Raw genomic sequence first — 20,059 nt, forward strand, 5'->3', positions numbered from 1 at the left:
TTTTGTCCTAGGGCAGTGGTTCCCAACCTTTTGACTTCTTTGGACCCCCACTTTGTCGTTACTGGAATCCAGCCCCCCCCCCCTCCACTGAGTCCTTACTGAAAGCTGGGGACCTAATCTGTTAATATTATTTAATTTTCCAAGCAGTCGCGGACCCCTGAGGAGGCTTCACGGACCCCCAGGGGTCCCCGGACCACAGGTTGGGAATCACTGTCCTAGGGGAATCCAGATAAAAGGAAATCATAAAAAGCACAGATATATCCAGAATCACTAAAAAGTCCTTATGTTATTCAAGTACATAAAAAGTATCCTAAATTAATCAATGAAGAGGAATGGCTATAGCCCAAACTTCTTTACTCCTTAATAGTTTCCAAAAATCAGGATCACCCACAATCTCTAATACCATATCCTAAAAGGATGGCTAGAAGTAGAGATACTGAGTAATAAAAGACATTGAACAAGTAGGATCAAAGGGGACAAATACTTCAAGTACTGGTAATTCTCATAGCTCATATGACTTTACAAGTACTGGCTTAATTAATGCAGGTTTGTAAAGTAATTTTATAAAAGGAAAATGACAAACACATTTCAAAATACTAAAAGGTTAAAGCAAACACAAATCTTAAGGTATCTCTTAACTGAATACTGAACTAGATATTTTCAAACATTACATACAGCATTTTTTCCCCCAAATACTCTTCACACAGAAAAGGCTAAACAGAATTTCTAAACCTGCTGCCCGGGATCCAGCTTAAGACTATTGCACATACCTAAAAGAACATAAGAGATATCTGATGCAGTGAATAAGGAAGTGTCACCATTTCAAGGAAAAGCTTGCAATGGCTGAATCGGACGTGGAAAAATGCTTGGGTCACTTGTAAGTATAACTTCTGCTTCAAAGACTCTGCTGCCCCCGTGCCCTGAACACTAACTTTATGTACACAGACCTGGGTCTTAGTTTATCATTTAAAAATAAGGAGATAAAACGGACCCAATATAGGCTGCACTTTAGTCAAACCTGAGCAAAAACATACCCGTTACTGTGCTTTTATGGACAGACTAGGAGGCGTGGGGAACAAGGTGAGCGTGAAAATTTGAGGTGGTATGCATGGGGAAGAGCATTAAAACACATGCACTCCCAAAGAGAGATAATTTTAAATAATAATTGAACAATGGAATGCAGGGGGGGAACCACTGGAGACAATGGAGTGCTCCAGGGCTTCTAATGGGTGGTAAAAAACCTGGAGCCTCAACATTCCAATGTTCTTTGTTCACAGCAACAGTTGGCGAGCTGGGCACGGATCACCAGGGAGGCGGGACCAGGACAGTCTCAAGCCCCAGGGTTGCCGTGCCATTTCCCCAAGATGGAGCATGGCTGCCCGACTGGCCTTGAGGAGTAGTCGGCATGGAGCCACAGAGAACACATTGCTTGCTGGTGGCAGTAACAGCCGGAGGACTGTTTGGTGCACCCCTCCCGGCATCTCACTTGGGCAAAGTTGTTGGTGAGTGCGGAGGTGGCTGGGAGCCTTCTGCCACAGTCGTGCTTGGCAGGCCAACACCAGACTGCACTGGGAGCACGGCTCTCCACTTCTCCTTCACCATACGGAGGACGGAGTTCTGCAGGTTGGTCCAACCGTGTGGTGAGGTTTGGAGGTAGCCTACAGCTTACAGTTGAGTGCTTTCTCCTAGCCTCCTGTGGGATTCCAGGATTTTCTTTCCATGCTGAAGTAAAGGTCATGTGAGGTACTTTCCAGAGGGACATACTAGTTTCAGACCTGCATACTCATGGATACTACCCTGTGATGTCAGAGTCCCCCTGCAGATAGGTATGGTTTCCTTGAGATAGGGGAGAGGTGTTACTGTGGCCCCAGTGAGTTCTGCTTTGAAGGGGCCGGGACTGCTGCTTCAAACTTATAGCATTATTTGTGAGCTGCTGTTATTCCTGACCTTGGAGGTTGAAAATATTGGGTGTATGACGACAAACTGGTTAATGCTTGGCTGGTCGCTGGGATCCCCGACTGGAGCAATAGGTGACAAACCCAGAGATATTGACTTTCCCACACTGCCGCACCAAGTGATGCGATTGAGGGTGTGCCATCTCTCCTGGATGCAAGGCTACAGTCGGAATTGAACCTGCAGTGCCTTTTTCCCCCTCTCCTCTTCTTTTGTGGACACTACATGGCATGCGTTCTGATGCCTGCTAAGGCGGCGAAACTCCCCAAAGGTCTAAGCATTGCTGAGTTTCTGCAGCATTCTTCTAAACCTAGTGCTTCAGACTGGGCAGTTATGGTGACACTGGCTCCCTCCCAGTCGCCTGTGCCTGATGGATCGGCTTTGGCGACTAAGGCTGATATTTGAGAAATGATGGACAAATTTAGTAAGGACTTAGGAAAGATTAAGAACGAATTCCACTCTGCCGTCTCCAAGTTAGACCAATATCTGCAGTAGATGGACTAGAGGGTGGATGACCTTGAGGTTGCAATGACAGATAAGAAGCATGAATTGGATGTCCTTAATACTAGGGTACATGAGCTTGAACTGCGATACAAACTTTCCAGGACAAATAGACGATTTTGAAAATCGCTCTCTCAGAAATAATGTTCGCATTCTTGGTGCACTGGAGACCGTGACAGCCCTTGAATTGCAGGACTACGTCCTGGACTTATTTCATACTCTGTTAGCCACTCCGGAGAATCAACTGCTTGAATTTGACCGGGTTCATAGAGTTAACAACTCTTACCAAGTCTGCAGTAAACTCACTCCTGGTGTTTTGGCCCGGGTTCACTTTTTCCACATCAAAGATGATATCTTGAAAGCTGCTCGGGTTAAGGATTCATTGGTCTACTGAGGTTCAACACTACATCTTTACCAGGACTTGTCACCAAACACTGTAATGAAGTGCAAGGCATTTAAACCTGTCACAGACCATCTTTACAGCTTGAACATCTCCTATAAAAGGGGGTTCCCTTTCAAACTCCTTTTTTGCTACCAAGAAAAGTCCATGGTGCTTACCTCTGTTGATGAGGCCCTACAGCTGTTGGGAATATTGCATGCAGAATGGGATTCTGTGGGCCCTCAGGAGTAGGCCCACTTTGAGTGGCAGAGGCACCCCAACAAAGCATTGACGGAAACACTCTGACAAAAAAGTGTATCAATTTCCACATGGTTACACGTAGGAGGACATTGGATGTTTGTCTCAAGTGGTGCAGTATGCTAATGTTGTAATCCGATTAGTGCTTCCTTCTCTTTCTTTTCCCTCCTCTTTCCTCAATTTTCATTACATTAATGATTCTGCATGTCTGCTCCTCCCTTATAGCAGTGAGTGCTCTTCCCTCTTTGAAGGAGTGGGCAGGGGGGCGGACACCATTAGGAGCTATCCCCTTCTTTTGCTTTTCTTCCTCAAGATGGGACATCTCTTGGGGTGGGGGGATGCATTGGGGAAAGTGGTAGTGGTGGGGTTTGTGCATATTATTTAGTGGTTTGTTATTTCTTGATTTAGTATTTGTGGTTGATTTTGCTAGTTTATTGGACCTGTTGTGGAAGGGGACAAGTGGCAAGATCTGGGTTTTGCTAATTGGTTGTTGTGGATATTTTGGTCATTTTTTTACATTGTTTTTCCTTTTTAATTTTTTTTACTCTTACTTATGTTTTTTTTAATGCTGACTCCTCCGGGGCAGGAGGCAGAGATGTGGGTTGTATGGGGTAGTCCCATGTAGCTGTTCGCCCACTATCTTCTCTCTGGGTACATCGCTTTCATTGCAGCTCATCAGCTGTTAAATTTTTTGGTCTATTAGTGTTCAGGGCCTAAATTCCACTTGTAAAAGTAAGGCATTGCTCCGTTGGCTGTCTTCTGGAGGGGCAGAGATGGTCTTGCTCCACCACCTGTTGGTAAACGATGTTCCCAGGCTCCGGTCGTGTATTTACCCACAGCAGTTTCATTACTCATCTCCTACCAAAACTAAAGGGATTCTCATCTGGGTGGGTGTACAATTGAAGCTGACCTTTACCCACGGGGATAAAGATGGGAAATGGGTGATGATCTGTGTTTCAGCTGGTACTACCTGCTGCACCATAGCCTCCATTTACAGTCCCAATGAGAATGTGTCTGGACATGGTGGCTGCCCCCGTCGTCAAGTGATTCTAGGAGGGGACTATAACCGAACTTTAGACCCAATGATGGACCGCTTGACCTACTCGTGGGGAGCGTCCTACCCTCAGCAGTCCTGGACTCAGGGCATTACCGATTTGAATTTGGTAGATGTTTGGCGTCATCTCCACCCCCACGATCGTGATTATTCATATTTCTAGAACGTACACAAATCCTATTTCCCAACATATTTTTTCTTGATTTCTGCTACTCTGCTGTCCCGGGTGTTTAACGCAACTGTTGGGTCCCAAATACTATCAGACCATGCTTCTGCTGCGTTGTCACTTTCAATTAAACTTCCCCCGGTTGGGACCGTATCAACAGTAGAAAAATGAATGAGATTGCTTTTGCGATCCAGTCCTTCATTCTAATATTAAGGAGTCTTGTAAACGCTATTTTGCCGAGAATGTGACTAATGACATTTCAATGGCCACGATCTGGGATGCTGCTAAGGTTGTGCTTCGAAGCAGTTTTTAGCACATACCACCACCGTTTATCATTTTCGTCAACTCCATCAGATGGAACTAGAGGAGACTATCCACAAGTTGGAGACTGAACATAAACAAACAGCCTCACGCTTTGTCTATAGGAAACTCTCGTAACAGGAGAGGCAAGTTGGTGGCCCTATTGAACAAAGATGCCGCCTATAAACTACTGGAGACCAAACAATTGTACTATGAAAAAGGGTACAAGTCTGACCGACTACTCGTATATAGAATTAGGCAAGCCCGAGCTCGGAATAATATTAAGAGGATTACATCGGAGGAGGCTCTTTTTTTTGTCTTCAGATGATGACGTTTGCAATGCCTGTGTTTTCCTTTTATAAGGAACTATACGGCGGGGAGGTTTTGGACCCTGTTAAACAAGGTGTTTTCTTAGCATCTCTGTTTCCCAGACGTTCCCGACGATGGAGAGGAAGAGTTGGGCTCCCTAATCACAGAAGGTGGTGGTACAGGCCACCATTAAGTCTTGACCAAATAACGAGCCCCCCGGATCCCAATGGATTTCCCAATTCTTTTTACAAGTCTCTCAGAAAGTTACTGGTCTCCCATCTGACAAAGGTTTTAAACTCTTTCCTAGACACTGGTTCGGTCACACCTACTATGATGGAGTCTACCCTCTAATCTAGTCTAAACTACCAGATCAATGTGGGTCGTATAGACTGACTGCACTCTAGAATAGCAACGTCATGATATTTACTAAGATATTGGAGAATTGTTTGGCCAAAATATGGCCCAACCTCATTTTCCCGCTTCAGAGCGGGATCATATGAGATCGACAGATGGGAGATAATATCAGACTTACGTTTAATACCATTGACTAAGCTACATGAAATGGGGGTTCCAATGCTTCCCCTACTCTTGATTGTGGAGAAAGCATTCAATCGGATGGACTGGTCCTTTCTGACCAAGGCCCAATCCCAGGATGAACTTGGGCCCTCAGTTGAAATCCTATATTCTGGCCAATTTTGAGTCACTGTCCACGAAGATTAAGACTCGAGATATTCTGTCTGACTCAATTACGCTGTCTAGGGGAATTCATCAAGGGTGTCCCCTTTCCCTGACATTATTGTCCCTCTGTGTTAAGCCTCTTATCCAGAAAGACCAGGCGAATCCTAATGTGCTGGGGCTCCCTAAGGGTGACACACAAATGAAAATGACTATGTTTGCTGATGATACGCTTTGTTTTTTTAATTTGCCCCTTTTTGCTTGTTTGGATGCACTTGCAACCATGTTGGATGCCTTCCAGGAGGTTTCAGCATTTAAGACGAATTACAAGAAATCTGTTGGTATGGAGGTAGGTCCTCTGGTATCCTCCTTGCAACATCAGGTCGAATCCAGAGGTTTTGCTTGGTCCTTTACTGACTTTCAATATCTAGGGGTGTCCATCAGATGTTTTTCTTTTTAATATCCCACCACTTTTAGATGTTCTCTTCAAAGAACTCCAGCCGACTCCATGTATAGAGATTTCTTAGATGGGTAGAGTCAACTGCCTCAAAATTACTTGCCACATCTCCTCTATATTGTCAGGGTTCTCCCACTTCAGATACCAAAGTCGGTGGTTGCGTTGATCTAATAGAGGATATGGTCCTTTATATGGAACGAAAAACCTCTCCAGGATGCCAGGTCAGTTCTGTACATACTTCACGGGAGGGGGAGTTTAGCCCGCTACATCATGGGTCTCTGCTCGTTAAGCCTTGGGTTCGAATGGAACAATTGGTGAGTCGAATTCCTCTTAAACATCTAAAGTGACTGCCGCTCCACAGCCTTCCTTCGGTTGGGACATTGTTAACCTTATTTACTCTGCACCACTGGAGACGATCTGTCGAACCCATCAGTTCAAGCTCTACCTGTCCCTGCACACCCCAGTTTTGGGTAACCTGGTTTTCCCCACTGGCTTGTTAGATGGGCAGTTTCAGGATGGGAAAGGGGGGCTGATCTCACTCTTCCAAGATCTACACGCTGTCGGGCACCCAAGACCAAGTACCAGGGTGCGACTGATTTTCCACTACACCATTTGTTAGAAGATATTCTGAGTGGCAGAGACAAATGGAAAGCGGTTTCCTGTTTTTACAGGACGCTAGAGCGCCCTCTAGATGTGACCAAAACAAGCTATATTATTCAATGGGAGTCTGATCTGGGCATCAACATTAATTAAGGGGACTGGAGTGTCATCTGGCAGAGGGCTGTCAAATCTTCAATATGCATCTAATACAGGGAAGAGTGCTTAAAAAATGCTCCTGCGCTGGTATCTCCCTCCAGCCTGACTGTCTGGACATGATAGGATGAGACGATAGTTGTTGGCGGGGTTGCGGTGTCAGTGGCACATTTTTTCATGTGGTTGGAATGCCCTGCAGTCTCTGACTTTTGGAAACATATGTTTTGTCAGATTTCCGAGATTCTCCAGATCACACTTATCACCCACCCTCTACAGGCACTTTTGGGAACCCCCAGACGAAGAGGGACTTTACCCACTTAATCCCCAATTAGGTAAATTGATTATACACTGTCTGGTAGCAGCACGCTTGGTGACTGCCTTTCGTTGGAAGGGTCCCGAACTCCCTACTATGAAATTATAGTGGGCTAAAATCTGGGATATTTACGCTAAGGAAAGCCTGACTCCGACTGTGAGAGATATGCAGTTGCGTTTTGATAAAATATGGACTCCCTTTTTGACCTTTGTAAATTACAGCTCAATGGGTCAGGGATGTGTGCACCCACAGCGTTTGGTCCGAGACGGGGTGGAACTGGTCCGAATGTGCATCTGCAAGGGTTTTGTGTTTCCCCCTTTTTGGGAGGTGGTTTGCCAAGGAACCATCTCAAGTACCCATTGCTATAGTATTGTTTTATGGCTTTACTTTTTCTCTTTTTTTTTAAGCTCTGTAATGCTTGCTCTTAGTGGGAACACCTGTTTATGTAATGTGTTTATTTTCTTTGCTGCAAAATTAAAAAAATAAAGTTGTTAAAAAAAAACTACAATAAAGAAAAAAAGGGAAAGGTAGTGGTTGCTCAAGCATGTTGTTACTGTTTTCTTGCACCTGATATTACTATGGTGTTCCCCTGTGCAGGTTATCTTTCTGCACGTCATTCCTATATACCTAAGACTGCAGGGACATGTAATCATGTAAATGACACGAGTCATATTGCAATTTGTATGTCTCTTTAAGATCCACTTGAAATCAGTGCCAAAATTCACATTAAAGTTATTAACACTGCTATAGGAGGTAATTTTAATTTTGTTTGCAGATCCCACCATCAATTTCCACCCAAATACTCTCCCTCCTGGTGGAGATGGTGCTTACCTGGGCTGCTTTATTTCCAGAGAGGCTACCCGGTGATGAAACTATCCACCATACTATATCAGTGTAGATTATATACATTGCTGGTTGTAATTAGTGATTGAGGGTGTCCAAGACATTCTTGAAAGACTCTGGTATTAAGAACGGTGTGGTTCACTCTCCCTTTTGTATTCATTATTGCATATGGGAGTCGAGTAAACCAAAACTGCTTCTACCTCCTCCCATCCTGACTTAAGAAACCAACCTAGGGGGCACCATTTCAAAGAACAATAACAAATTATCTTTAAAAGCAATGACAAGTAGCAGAAAAGCCTTTTCCCTATAGCCATATACATAATCTGCAGACAAACGGCAGGACTCTTCCTCCCCAAATCAACACACAAGCAGATACTATGCTTTTGATATGAAAATTTTAACAGGCACCCTTTTTCTCCTCCTCACAAGCCGTAGGGTCCCGAACAAAAGGTCATAACATCCCAGTAACCAAGGGCCATATGTACTAACACATTTTCCCATAGACACAGAATGAGCAAAACCCTTTGATACATCTGGCCCCAAAATCTTTTACACTGTTGATTCTAGAATGTATCCCCTCTTAAAGGTTTGTGGTTCATAGGGGAGAGGATTATTGCACTTTCTAGAACTAGGAAATTATTATTCATCACTTCAAACTGAAAATATTTGGGAAATACAAATCTTTAGCAGACTTTGTGATATATTTAGAGTAACTGTTCAGACACTACATACTCCATCAACTGATACCTTTATAACCAACCTCACATTCCAGGGAAGTGGAATCGCCTGTCGCCCAGGACATATTGTTTGGGGTCAAGGGCAACAAGTTTTCATGTTTATTTTGTCCTTGGGACAATTGAGCCCAACCCCCTGCAGTACAAACCCTTTGGCTGCCATTTTGCAGAGAAGGGAACTATCTGCAGTTGGGGTAATGTATGTCCATTTGTTAAATCTATTCGAACTTGCATTTATGGTTCTTAATGCATAGCCTTCAATTATTAACTCGAGCGCAGTAAATAAACATTTTAAGGTTACACTGCACTACTGACAGTGGCTCTAGCGTAACAAAAAAAGTTTACAAACATGTTTTAAAAGTTTAACAATGAGGCTAGGTATAATGCTCCCAGAATGTGCTACGACCAGATGCAAATGTTTGCAGAAGCTCGTAAGCACGAGTGGTGATTCTTTGCTTTCAAGTTAAAATGCATGTAGGGAAAAAAAAAAGTTTTGCGCCTATGAAATTTTAGGTGCTATTTCTTTGAAGCGTCATTTAGTAAAATGTGCTGACGCATGTTAGTATTTCCAAAAACTATTCCTAATGGAAAAATCAGTATAAACATTTTCAACAAGATTATGGGAAGCATGAAAATAAACAAGCACTGACAGAGCCAACAAATCAAACATTTTTTTTTTAACAGCCTTTTGGTTTTGTCAATGCATGTCTTGTTTTGAGATGGCTTTTGTAACACTTTACTGTTGTGGGAGTTGCCAGGCCCTTGCCATTGTAACAAACACTGTCAAAAAGGGGGAAAAAACGTTTTTTTGTTCTCAAAAAGCACACATAGCCACCAGTGGCGTAACAAAGGCCCGCAGCCCCCCTCCAGGGGGCCCTCTCAGCACAGCACCTGCCCTGAGTGAGTCTGGAGAGGGTACCCTCCATGTTCTTTGCAGGGGGCACCCACTCCAGTTTCGTTACAACACCGATTGCCACAATAGTTCCCGGCACTGAACAATACTTTGTGTACCAATATGTTCCTTGTGGAAGAGTAGAATGTGATCATTCACAGTAAAGCCAGCCGATAGAGACAGAAATAGAAGTTTAATAAAAACAAAATTGTTATCGCTAGACCTAATTAGGGACCCAATTCTTAAAGAAAGTCACATAACCGTACCAATGGTATATGTCTCTGAATTAGTGGCTTACATGAATGCACAAAAAAAAAAAATAGCTTACCGAAGTAGACCAGGAAATCACACTCATAGAAAATATTTGTGAACTGCATGTTAGCACAAGCAAATATGCCTGTGTAGATTTGCTCATGTGAAAATGTACTCAGTGTTTACAAGTTCACTTTCCCTCCAGCCACTTTTTACCATCCCTGGAAGAACTTCTACTTCTGCCATTGTCAGGAGTAAATTTCCAACCTTTGTCATTATAGGAAAAGATTAGAGAAGAGCTGGTACAAATCCTGAAAACATGCAAGTTAATAGGTTTGCAGACTCAACAGCATTCAAGCCCTGGAACTATTGCTTATTGCTTCCTCTAGCCCTAGTATGTAGATCTGCGGAAAGGTGGCAAAATAAGGAAATTCGATAGTAGGGATTGAAATTGCAAATATTCAAGCGCTACTATAGTAGTATCCCTGGCATCACCAGACAGGCTATTATCTGAGCTCTTACATAATGAGATTGCTGCTATAATTTGTCACCTCACTGCATGGCACTGAAGGGACAAGTAGATTCTTTTACAGGACAAGTAGATTTAGGAAGCAACCTGTCCCATGCACAAGTAAATATTTTAATAAATCCCACACCTCTGCATTCACAGCAAAACTAAGGAGTACTTTAGAGGATAAATTTAAAAGAATTACACACAAACATTATATCAACTAGTGGTGGTTGCCACTAGATACTTATAGTTAGGACCTAGTTTCTATAGAAAAAGCGTTTTTTATGTTTTGCTAATAACTTTGGCACCATTAGTTGAATCTTCACAAAATTTTCAACCAAAAAAAAAAAAAAAAAAAAAAAAAAAAAAACATGTTCACGCTCACGTCAGCTGCTGTCTGGGATTTTTCGTGGCGATCCATCAAGCAGGGCCAAAGAAAAAGGGGGAGGGGGCCCCCAAAACACATTTCCCCCATCCATTTTTTCCCTAGAGATTTTGAACAGCGATAGCACCAAAAACAGTGGACGGAATTACACCAAATAAAGAAGAAAATAAGCCTTTTATTATTTTGTGCAAATCCGTTCAGTAGTTTGTTTAGTTATTAAGTGGATAACAAATCTGTGTGTGTGTATATATACACACACATATATTACACACACACACACACATGGTCGCAGATCCGTCGCCGACTCCGTGCAACAGAAGGAGTACTGTGACTGGCTGGTCGCAAGTTGTGGGTAAAGTTGCTGCCACCATCTTATGCACCAGTGCACGGTCCTGGGGGGATGGAAATGTGGCCTGATGACAATGAAAGGGGTCAGGGTAGAGGTACTCTGGCCCCTTGATGTACAATAATAAGTGACTGAGGGTCCGTTTAGGATTGTAAAATGATTTTAAAATCTTATTTTTCCATGATCGTGGAGTCGGGACTCTCAGCGGGGCCCCACGGGTAACGCTGCAACAGTCACAAACCCTTCCACAAAATGTAAATATATATATATATATATATATATATATATATAAATATATATATTCTCTCAACAAAAAAAGGTTACAGGGACGTTATAGGTAGGAAATAGAATTTTTCAAAACCTTACAAATTCACTTTAAATAAATACGTTTAAAAAAAAAAAAAAAGGTTACACAGACGTTATATTAGGCTCACATTTTAAACGTACAAAACCATAGAAATTCACCTGTTATAGTTATTTCAAGTAACTATAACTCGTGCCCTAAGGTAACTATAACTCCCGCCCTCGCCATGCACTTGCAAATTACCCCACTCATGACATCTTTGATGAAATCACTGATAATATCATTGTAATATTTGCAGTAACATTTTCAAGGAAAAAACTGTTCATGATGGGGGCACGAGTTATAGGTACCATAGGGCGCGATTTATAGATAAACTATTACAGGTAAATTTCTATAAATGTGTATGTTTAAAATGTTAGCTTAACTATAACGTCCCTGTGCCCTTTAAATTTTTTACGTGAATATATATGTGAGTGTTTTTGGAGAGAGAGCGCACAATATTGCCTAGTGGTGGTTGCTTCCATAGGAAAAGTGTTTTTTTTTGTTGCTCATAACTTTGGCACCGTTAGGCGAATCTCCACAAAACTTTTCAAAAAGGTGTTACTTTTTGACTAGTTTATGCATGCAAGTTGCGGGGTGATCCGTAAGGGGGGGTTCGAAAAAAACACAAGAGTCCAAAAAACGCAAAATCCACATGGTTTTTCTATAGTCTTCTTTAGGCAGGTCTACAACAAAAACTTCGGAACAGAATTACACCAAATTCAGAAAGGAAACTAGATCTTGGTCCATCGGTTGTGCTTTTTGTGATTTGATGTAAACCCGCTCAGTAGTTTTTTTTGTGAAATTAAGGGTCAAAAATACTTGTATATTTTGGTAGTTGGGCTCACGAGAGACTCCAAGACTATTGCAGGAGTGCCAATTTAAAAATAATACATTCTAATTGGCCCCGGGAGCTTTATCTCCCGTGGGCCATGTCGCTCCAGCAGGAGTCAGACTCCTGCAAGAGCAATCACTCGGATTGGCTGCTAGCAACATGAGAAAAATGTTGTTGGTGGACATTACAGGACTCTGGGACTTAGTCCACTGACTTGAATTTCTGGAAAGAAAAAGAAAAAAAATGTATATACAAGGGTAAGGATACCCTGACACCAGGCGCCCCACAGAACAAAAATGCTGCTATCCCGAGAGACAGGAGGGTAGAGAGAAAAAAAGAAAAACCCACAGCCACAAAACTGCTATTGTTCTGCGCGTATTTATTATAAGCCCAAGGGAGCCCATACTTGGGGCGGTTTATAAATGGGAGGCAGATGCTTGCCCCACCCCATGCCTCAAGAGGCCCCGGGAATGCCCAAACCCTGGGCTGAAAAATCTGACATTGGGGAGGGGGCCGGTGGCCTCGCTCCTAAAGCATGAAAAGGCACTGAGGAGGCCAGCCCCAAGGGTGACTCCTTTAAAGTCCATTGGGCCATTAATTGCCCAGAGACCGGCTCAGCAGATTTTTGTCCCTTCAAGTGATGCTAGACAGGAAAACTGATCTAAATATTGCACCCATCCGCAGGGAGCCCATTATTAGTGTCTCCCTGCAGGCGGAAGCATTGCTGGCTTCCGCTAGATGCAGGGAACTAACTTGGGCTTTTGGGGTACTAAAGCTCCCTTGAGGCAACAACCTTTTGTTGAGCCAGGCCCGGGAGGAAGGGGTTCCCAGGGCCAAAACTGGCCTAAGAGGTAGGGGACATGTGCTCCCACCCCTTAAATATAGCCTTGGGCCAAAACAGGCCAGGGAAGGGGGTGCGTGTGCCACCCTCCCCCCTTTAATATAGTGCCGAGCCCTGGGAAAAGGGTCCTTAGGGAACAAAGCAGCCCATGGATTGGAAGAGGGGTGGGGGGGGGGGGAGGAGGGGGCTTGCCCTCATCCGCTTTCAATATACTGCTGGCATCTTTTTTTTTGGGGGGGGGGGGCGCAAGAGCACCATTCCCTCTGGAGTATACTGCCAGGACCCAGAGGGTAGGGTCCCTGTGGCCGAAATTGTGATACATGAAATAGGGGGCTTCAAAAAGGTGAATGGGCAGTTTTGTACAAATATACTATGAAAATGTGTTTTTGTTAATAAGAGTCATCAGTCTTAGTCAAACAATTGATTCATGCTCCACAATATAGACTTCAGTTGACCATACAACTTTACCACTATCAGAAAATGCCTTTCAGTAAGCAAAAGGGAAGTGAAATGAGGTATAGAATTATGGCCTTGAAAGAAACTCAATGGTAGACAAACAGTAACGATAAGGTGATCTTAGGAGCCGGAAAGAGGTGTGGGTACAAGCAACCAATGTGATACGGTAAAAAGGTTGAAAAAAACTCAATCATCTCACACAAATGTGACGTTTAATCAATCGATTCCTTGCCTCTCCATCTCGGTGATGATATTTCACCAGACGCAAGATCCTGCCACAATACCCACAAGAAGGCAGACAGCTGCATCAAAGATTACTGCTGGAACTTGCAGATGGCTGCTCAGACCAATTCCGAGGCAACCCTATCATTATGTCTGAAAACAATGACAGGTTATAAAGAGAGTACTTCTGGCACAGAGACAAAAAACAACAACGGGCCTCTGGGGCGAGCTTTCAATAGTTAACTTCAAGCGACCATAATACATGCATGTAGAACAATAGCTCTGGGAGAGATTGTAATGAACCAGCCATGGCACGGCAAAACATACAGTGAATAAAGGGGTTCCAGAGCTGCTACAGTGTCTTGCAGCACAGCACTCATAGAAGATTAAGCAGGTCATATTGTCAGGCCAGAAGTAAAACAGTGTACACAATGAAGAGCAGCTGATCCAAGGCACAGAGCTTCAAGACCGAACACCACTGTAATAAGCAGCTAACTAGTATCACCGAAACGAGACTAGTGAACATCCACAAATACTGCAGTGAGACAGGACAAAGATCTCGCTGACAATTTAAGATGGCTGACTGCCATACACTCCTCAATACTATGAAATGATGCATGAAGTTTATATTGTTCAGTAAACAAGACTTTCCTGCAAAACCAGATGCAAATGCATTTTAAGGTGCTGTATCAGCACAATTAACAACACACACTGCGATGAGACAGGACAGAGATCACTCAGACAATTCAAGACAGCTTACTGTAGTACACTCCTCCATACTGTGAAATGATGGAAAACAATGATATTGTTCAATGGATTAAGCCTTTCCTGCAAAACCAGATGCAAATACATTTTTAAATGCTATGTCCACAATTATTAGCAACGGACACACTGAGAAAAGAGAACAGAGATCACACTGGAAATTCAAGGTGGCTGACTGCAATACACTCCTCTATACTGTGAAATCACGATTGGGGAAGAGTATTATATTTTCCAATGGAATAAGCCTTTTCTGCAAAACCAGATCCAAATACACTTCAAGATGCTCTATCAGCAAAGTTAACAGCAACGCAGAGACCAGCAAAGCATTAAGACTCTGCCCTTATTAATCATAATACACATGAAACCCCGGTAGTAACTATTGGAAACTTGATTTTCACTGGACGCTTCTCTCAATGCACCCAACTGAATCTCAGGAGAGCAGCATAAAATGCATCTTAGCACCAGTCTCTAGTACCTACAGATCGGGAAGTCATCAAACTGGCATCTCAAATCATTATCTTTGCTCATGTCAAACATTAAAAACTGGATATCAGCTCATAATGCAGTGGGTTAGACACCTCCAATAGTCTCCAATGTCAAGCCCCAAAGGACCGACAGAGGACAAACTGTAGGCAGAGTGGGTGGAAGTCTGAACATCAGCGAGAAATATTTAATTAGTCTGGGGAATTGTTTCCTCAAAAGCTTTTCTGTAGTTGTGTAATGCTCAGAATTAATGAGTGCTTTGGTTTTTTGAATTGGACATTAGAAGGTACAGAATAGAACAATTCGTGATTTCGGATACTTTTCTCTTATGTGATTTAGTTTCAATACTTTGAACAGTGCTCCGATGACTGCATCGGTTCCAGTTCCAAACAACAACATTACAAAGTATTATTTTATAAAGTAAATACATAAACAAAAATGCACAGTAGCTGGTGGCAAATAAACAGTGCAGCTACTTTAGTGCTGCAAATAACTACAGAGAAAATCAAAAACAGCACAATAAAGAGGGTGTGGTGGCCACACAGGAGACCATGGACTGAAGTGGAGGGAGGATTTTGATGGGCATACTGTAGCTGTCTAACAGGATGAGATTGGTGGGATTCTAATTCGATACCAGGATTACTGAAGTGCCTATGCTGTGCCTGTACTTACTGACTTAGAGGTACAGAGGAATCTTCCATGGAAAGTGAAGTGGCATGCCTTGCAGAGAGAGACTGAAAAAGTTGCATAATTCTCCATGAACAAGCCCAGGACCTTACAGCACTACAACCCAAGCACTGCTCAGCATCAGCACATTAAATACTGTGGTGTAATCATCATTAGTTACGTTCACGCTCTGGTAATGGAGACCTGAGCGCAGCATCATGCGACTTCAAAACATACTCTAAGCAAGGCATGAACGGAGAAGACAGAACATACAGTTCTAGTGTTAAACTGTGATAATGAGATGCAACTTCACTCAAAGTATTAATAGACGTTTAAACAACAGTACGACATATTACATCCAATTGGAACATTAGACTTCATATTTTACTTTTTTTGTGGCAGCATAATTTTAATCAACCCTCCGCATAATTTGATCCTTCACTGCTGCGTAATAACAGTTGTCCCGAATATAGGCAGATATGTTGTTGCTGCATAAATATAGATTTATCGCATTTGGCACATAATCCAATGGTCTGCTGTATAATATGCAAATTAGCAAAAGAAAAAAAAAATTTGTTTCTGGCTCAAAAGATATTAAACACGTAGCAACGAGTGCTTGCGGCGCAGTGGAAGGCCCTTCACAAAGATTGACATGGCACGTTTCTGTTGCTTATTGCTGTATTTGGGTTGTTAATTGTCAACAATGAGGAGGAACCTTTAGCGGCAAGGTGTTAATGTGTTAAAAAAAAAAAAAAAACGATTGCTGCAATACTTAGTAAACCCTGCAGCATAATTTGGTCCTACTCTGCTGCATAATTTCAGTGGCCCCGAGTATAGGTTACACCTGTCCATGGGTCTCTATTTATGAGGCTAAAAACGAAGAGAACCACATAATATTGCATCCTGTCAAGCTGCTAGAGACACATTTTTGGTCATCACAGTGGAAGCCAATTACTGTAACCCAGTTGAGAATTTGTCAAGATGTCAATCAATATTCTGATGAAGGCTAAACAGATGGCACATTATGCTGGCCGCTACATGGCTAACCTGGATGTCTATTAAATTAGTACTATCCACGTGAACACAGATTTTTTACTATAATTTTGAAGTAACATGGCCAAAATAGATGTCCCATGTAGAAGATAGCAAATCTTTATTGATTTTAATATTAGTGAAGTGTAACACACCAACACCATAACATTTATTTTTTCTCAACAGATAGCCCTGTGACCTCCCCTTGAAGTATGTGCCTCATAAGGACCAAAAAGCAACTGGGAGGAGCAGAATTGCAGAATCATAATACACCTGTGCAAATGAGGCCTCAGAACTACAAACTCACCTCCGTCTCCACTATAATCTCTCTAGGGAGCAAATCCATAGGCCGTAACTCACAATCCAAACAGTGCTGCTGCCTCATGAGGCACCATAGCAATAAACAAAACTAGCCTAATCACAGTTTTCAGGCCAACTTCTGTAAACTCATGTAAATCATGAAACTCATAAGTCTACAGCAGCACAAAAACATTTACCTGTGGTGCACTATTGTGACTTTCTGGGCCTCTAATTTGCTTCCATTATGCCCGTAATATTACCAATGATAGTTTTACACGAATTCTCCATTATTAATCATTAAGATATATATATATATACACACACACACACACACATTCATTGAAACATTTTACTTAATTATGGCACAAAAATGGTATTTAGGGTTGCATTCTAGTGTAGCAAAAGTTAATTTTCAAGCTAGTTTTAGTTTGTACATTTTATTTTGGAAGCAAACACCAGTCTCACTTCAGGCTTATAAATGTATTTGCAAAAAATGAGGGGCATTGTAAGTAGCGTCAAATTGTTAAGATCGTGTAAACATATCCACACATTTCAATGCTAGAACTGCTGTCGGAAACGCAAGCTAAGTTTACAGCTCACAGGGCTCCCTTAGATTGTTCAACCTATTAATAGTAGAAGTTTTGCATTATTCAATCAGTCCTCTTTCAAAGATCTATAACGTGGTACTGTAAAACGGCAGTAAAGGTGGTCTACACTACAAGGAGTGGGCCTACTTGCCCAGTGGACAATAACAGGTCAACAATGTGATGTGGGGAGCTCCGACGTACAAACCAAGTTGGCGCAGTGAGGGGGACAGCGACAGGCAAACGACATCAGCTGTGTATGAGTAAGTGGGAGGGAAACCATGTTAGCACAGGGCTGAGCGACACCAAACTATAGGGGCAAAGTGGGTGCAGGCAGACCAGGTCAGTGCAGGGGGTGAGAGAGGGGATTTAGTAGATAAATCGACATTGCAAAAACACGAATGGCGCACAAACCATGTCACTGAAGAGAACAACCAACTCTCTCGATATAAGAATAACGAGGAACGTACCACATGTGACATCTTTAGACTGACCTTAGCATTCTCAAACAGATACTTCCAGATTTTACACTATAGGATTGGAATTTAAGTTCCAGCAGTGAGACTATCTTTAAACAAAGAACACGAATGGCTGTGACTTGAAAGTCTCGGAGAAAAGTGAAACAGGGCCACTGGCTACAGACTAAACATCCTCTACCGTAAGAGGCTATGTTGACATGGAGAGCCACGCACATGGCTAATTTATATCCCGCCCCTTGGGTGCCCTCTCCTTCTCACCTTGAACTCGCGGCTGTGCTGCGGGGTGTATTCCAGCGTCCAGAGGCTGCGCAGGAGGCTGGCCAGCTGCTCGGTGACCTCTGGCCCGCGCCCCCCGGTGCTGCCCCGGAACTGGTCCAGAGACTCGGAGCCATCGAGCCCATCCAAGCGCACTTCAGAGTTCTCAAGCCCCCTCTGCCCCCGGTACTGCTCCAGCGCCAGGTACTCCGCGAAAAGGTCGGTGTTGCTCAGGCACTGGAGCACGGCGTTCATGAAGCATGTGTTCCCATGATTCTTCAGGCCGGACAGACCCGGGGTCCGAGGGGGGTCTAGGATGCGCGGGGACCCTGGCTCAGGGGTGAGCCGGGGGGATGGCGGTCCGGGAAGGGTGGGTGGTGGAGGGCCAGGAGGGGGCTCGGAGCTTAGCCGGGAAAGGGTGCTGAGGGTGCGCAAGACGCGGCCCATGAGCGAGGCAGCGCCGCGGGGCCGGGGCGGGAAGAGCCGCCGCCGCAGCGACTTCTTCTCCTTGAGGCCCGGGGGGGCGGCGGGGCACACCTCGGCCATGACAGCCCCAGCACCGCGGCACTTCCTGTCGCCGCCGGAAGTAGGCAGCAACATAGAGATAGGACACACCTTCGGCGGTGCCATGTACAGTGAGGCAAGAGAAGATGGGAGGCAGAGTAATAGAAATAGGACTGAAAGTGTCATAGACCAGCACAAGGGCCGAGCAGCGCGTTGTCAATCTTAGGTTAGCCGCCCGGACGATGGAGGGAATAAAAGACACGGGCACTGCCAGGGTCGGATTGCGATCATAAATAGGCCCGGGTAGTCCCACAAAAGTGGCCACATTCCTGGACACCACCCTTTCCTGAAATACTATTTGCTCAGTCTCATTGGACTAATTTTCAGACAAATGTGAATGGGGGAGTGGGTCAGGTGAAGCACACAGCTGCTATTGCTCCAGCAACAGAAAGATGGGGGCCACAGGCCTAAATATCACCTAGCCCCGAGTCTCCTCCTTCCAGCCCAACATAGCCTCAGGACGATCGCCGGGGGAGGGCGAGGGGGGGGTGGGTAAGAAAAACGCATTGCTGCTTCTCTGAGGGGCTGAGATAAAAATGACCCAGTGGTCACAAAATCACATGTCCGGTCCCCCATCCCCAGCGAGGCCCTACATAAAACCATGCCATGGATGCAATGGCCCAGCAGGGAGGGGGGGGGGGGTCAGAGAAAGAGACCACTTCTCGGCATGGCCGGTCCTGCAGGGGCCGAGGTGAGAATGGCCTAAGAGCCAGAGCAACACCTAGCTCCTACCCAGACTGCATCTCAGACTCAACCCCTCCCTCACCCATCATATCCTGAAGAGTGATGGCCTGGCAGGGGAGAAATAAAGTAAATGGCATGCTGTGGGCCGGCTGACAAAGGCCCTAAAAAATGGCCTACAGGGCACCCGCCTGAATGCCCGACTGCCTGCCTTACCAATCTGACCCTGGGCACTGCAAAACAGTTACGACTGGACCCCGAGTGGTCAACTTCTTTTTTTATTTATAAATTTCTGGCCGTGCCGCCATCAGGTTGCGTGGGGTTCAGCAGAGCCATCACGCTGAGCTGGATGGCTTTCTACATCCCATCCACCATTCGGTCAGGATTGTCACTATTCAATTCATAGTGTACACAGAGTCTTTCAGGCTTTGGCTGGGATCACGGTTGGGCTGCATGTCATACTTCTGACCCAGGT

At 44.1% G+C, this 20,059-nt stretch overlaps 1 protein-coding gene across 1 annotated transcript in view; it reads right to left on the reverse strand.

The window, feature by feature from the left end:
- The window catches only part of USP31 (ubiquitin specific peptidase 31), a 175,872-nt gene extending 156,937 nt beyond the window's left edge, over positions 1–18,935 (reverse strand). The window contains exon 1 of the mRNA XM_069209665.1: positions 18,343–18,935. Within this exon, the coding sequence (XP_069065766.1) occupies positions 18,343–18,885 (543 nt within the window). The 5' untranslated portion in view covers positions 18,886–18,935. The remainder of the gene's footprint in view (positions 1–18,342) is intronic.
- Positions 18,936–20,059: the final 1,124 nt, after the last annotated feature.

This window comes from Pleurodeles waltl, chromosome 10 (assembly GCF_031143425.1).
Source record: "Pleurodeles waltl isolate 20211129_DDA chromosome 10, aPleWal1.hap1.20221129, whole genome shotgun sequence".
NCBI lineage: Eukaryota > Metazoa > Chordata > Amphibia > Caudata > Salamandridae > Pleurodeles > Pleurodeles waltl.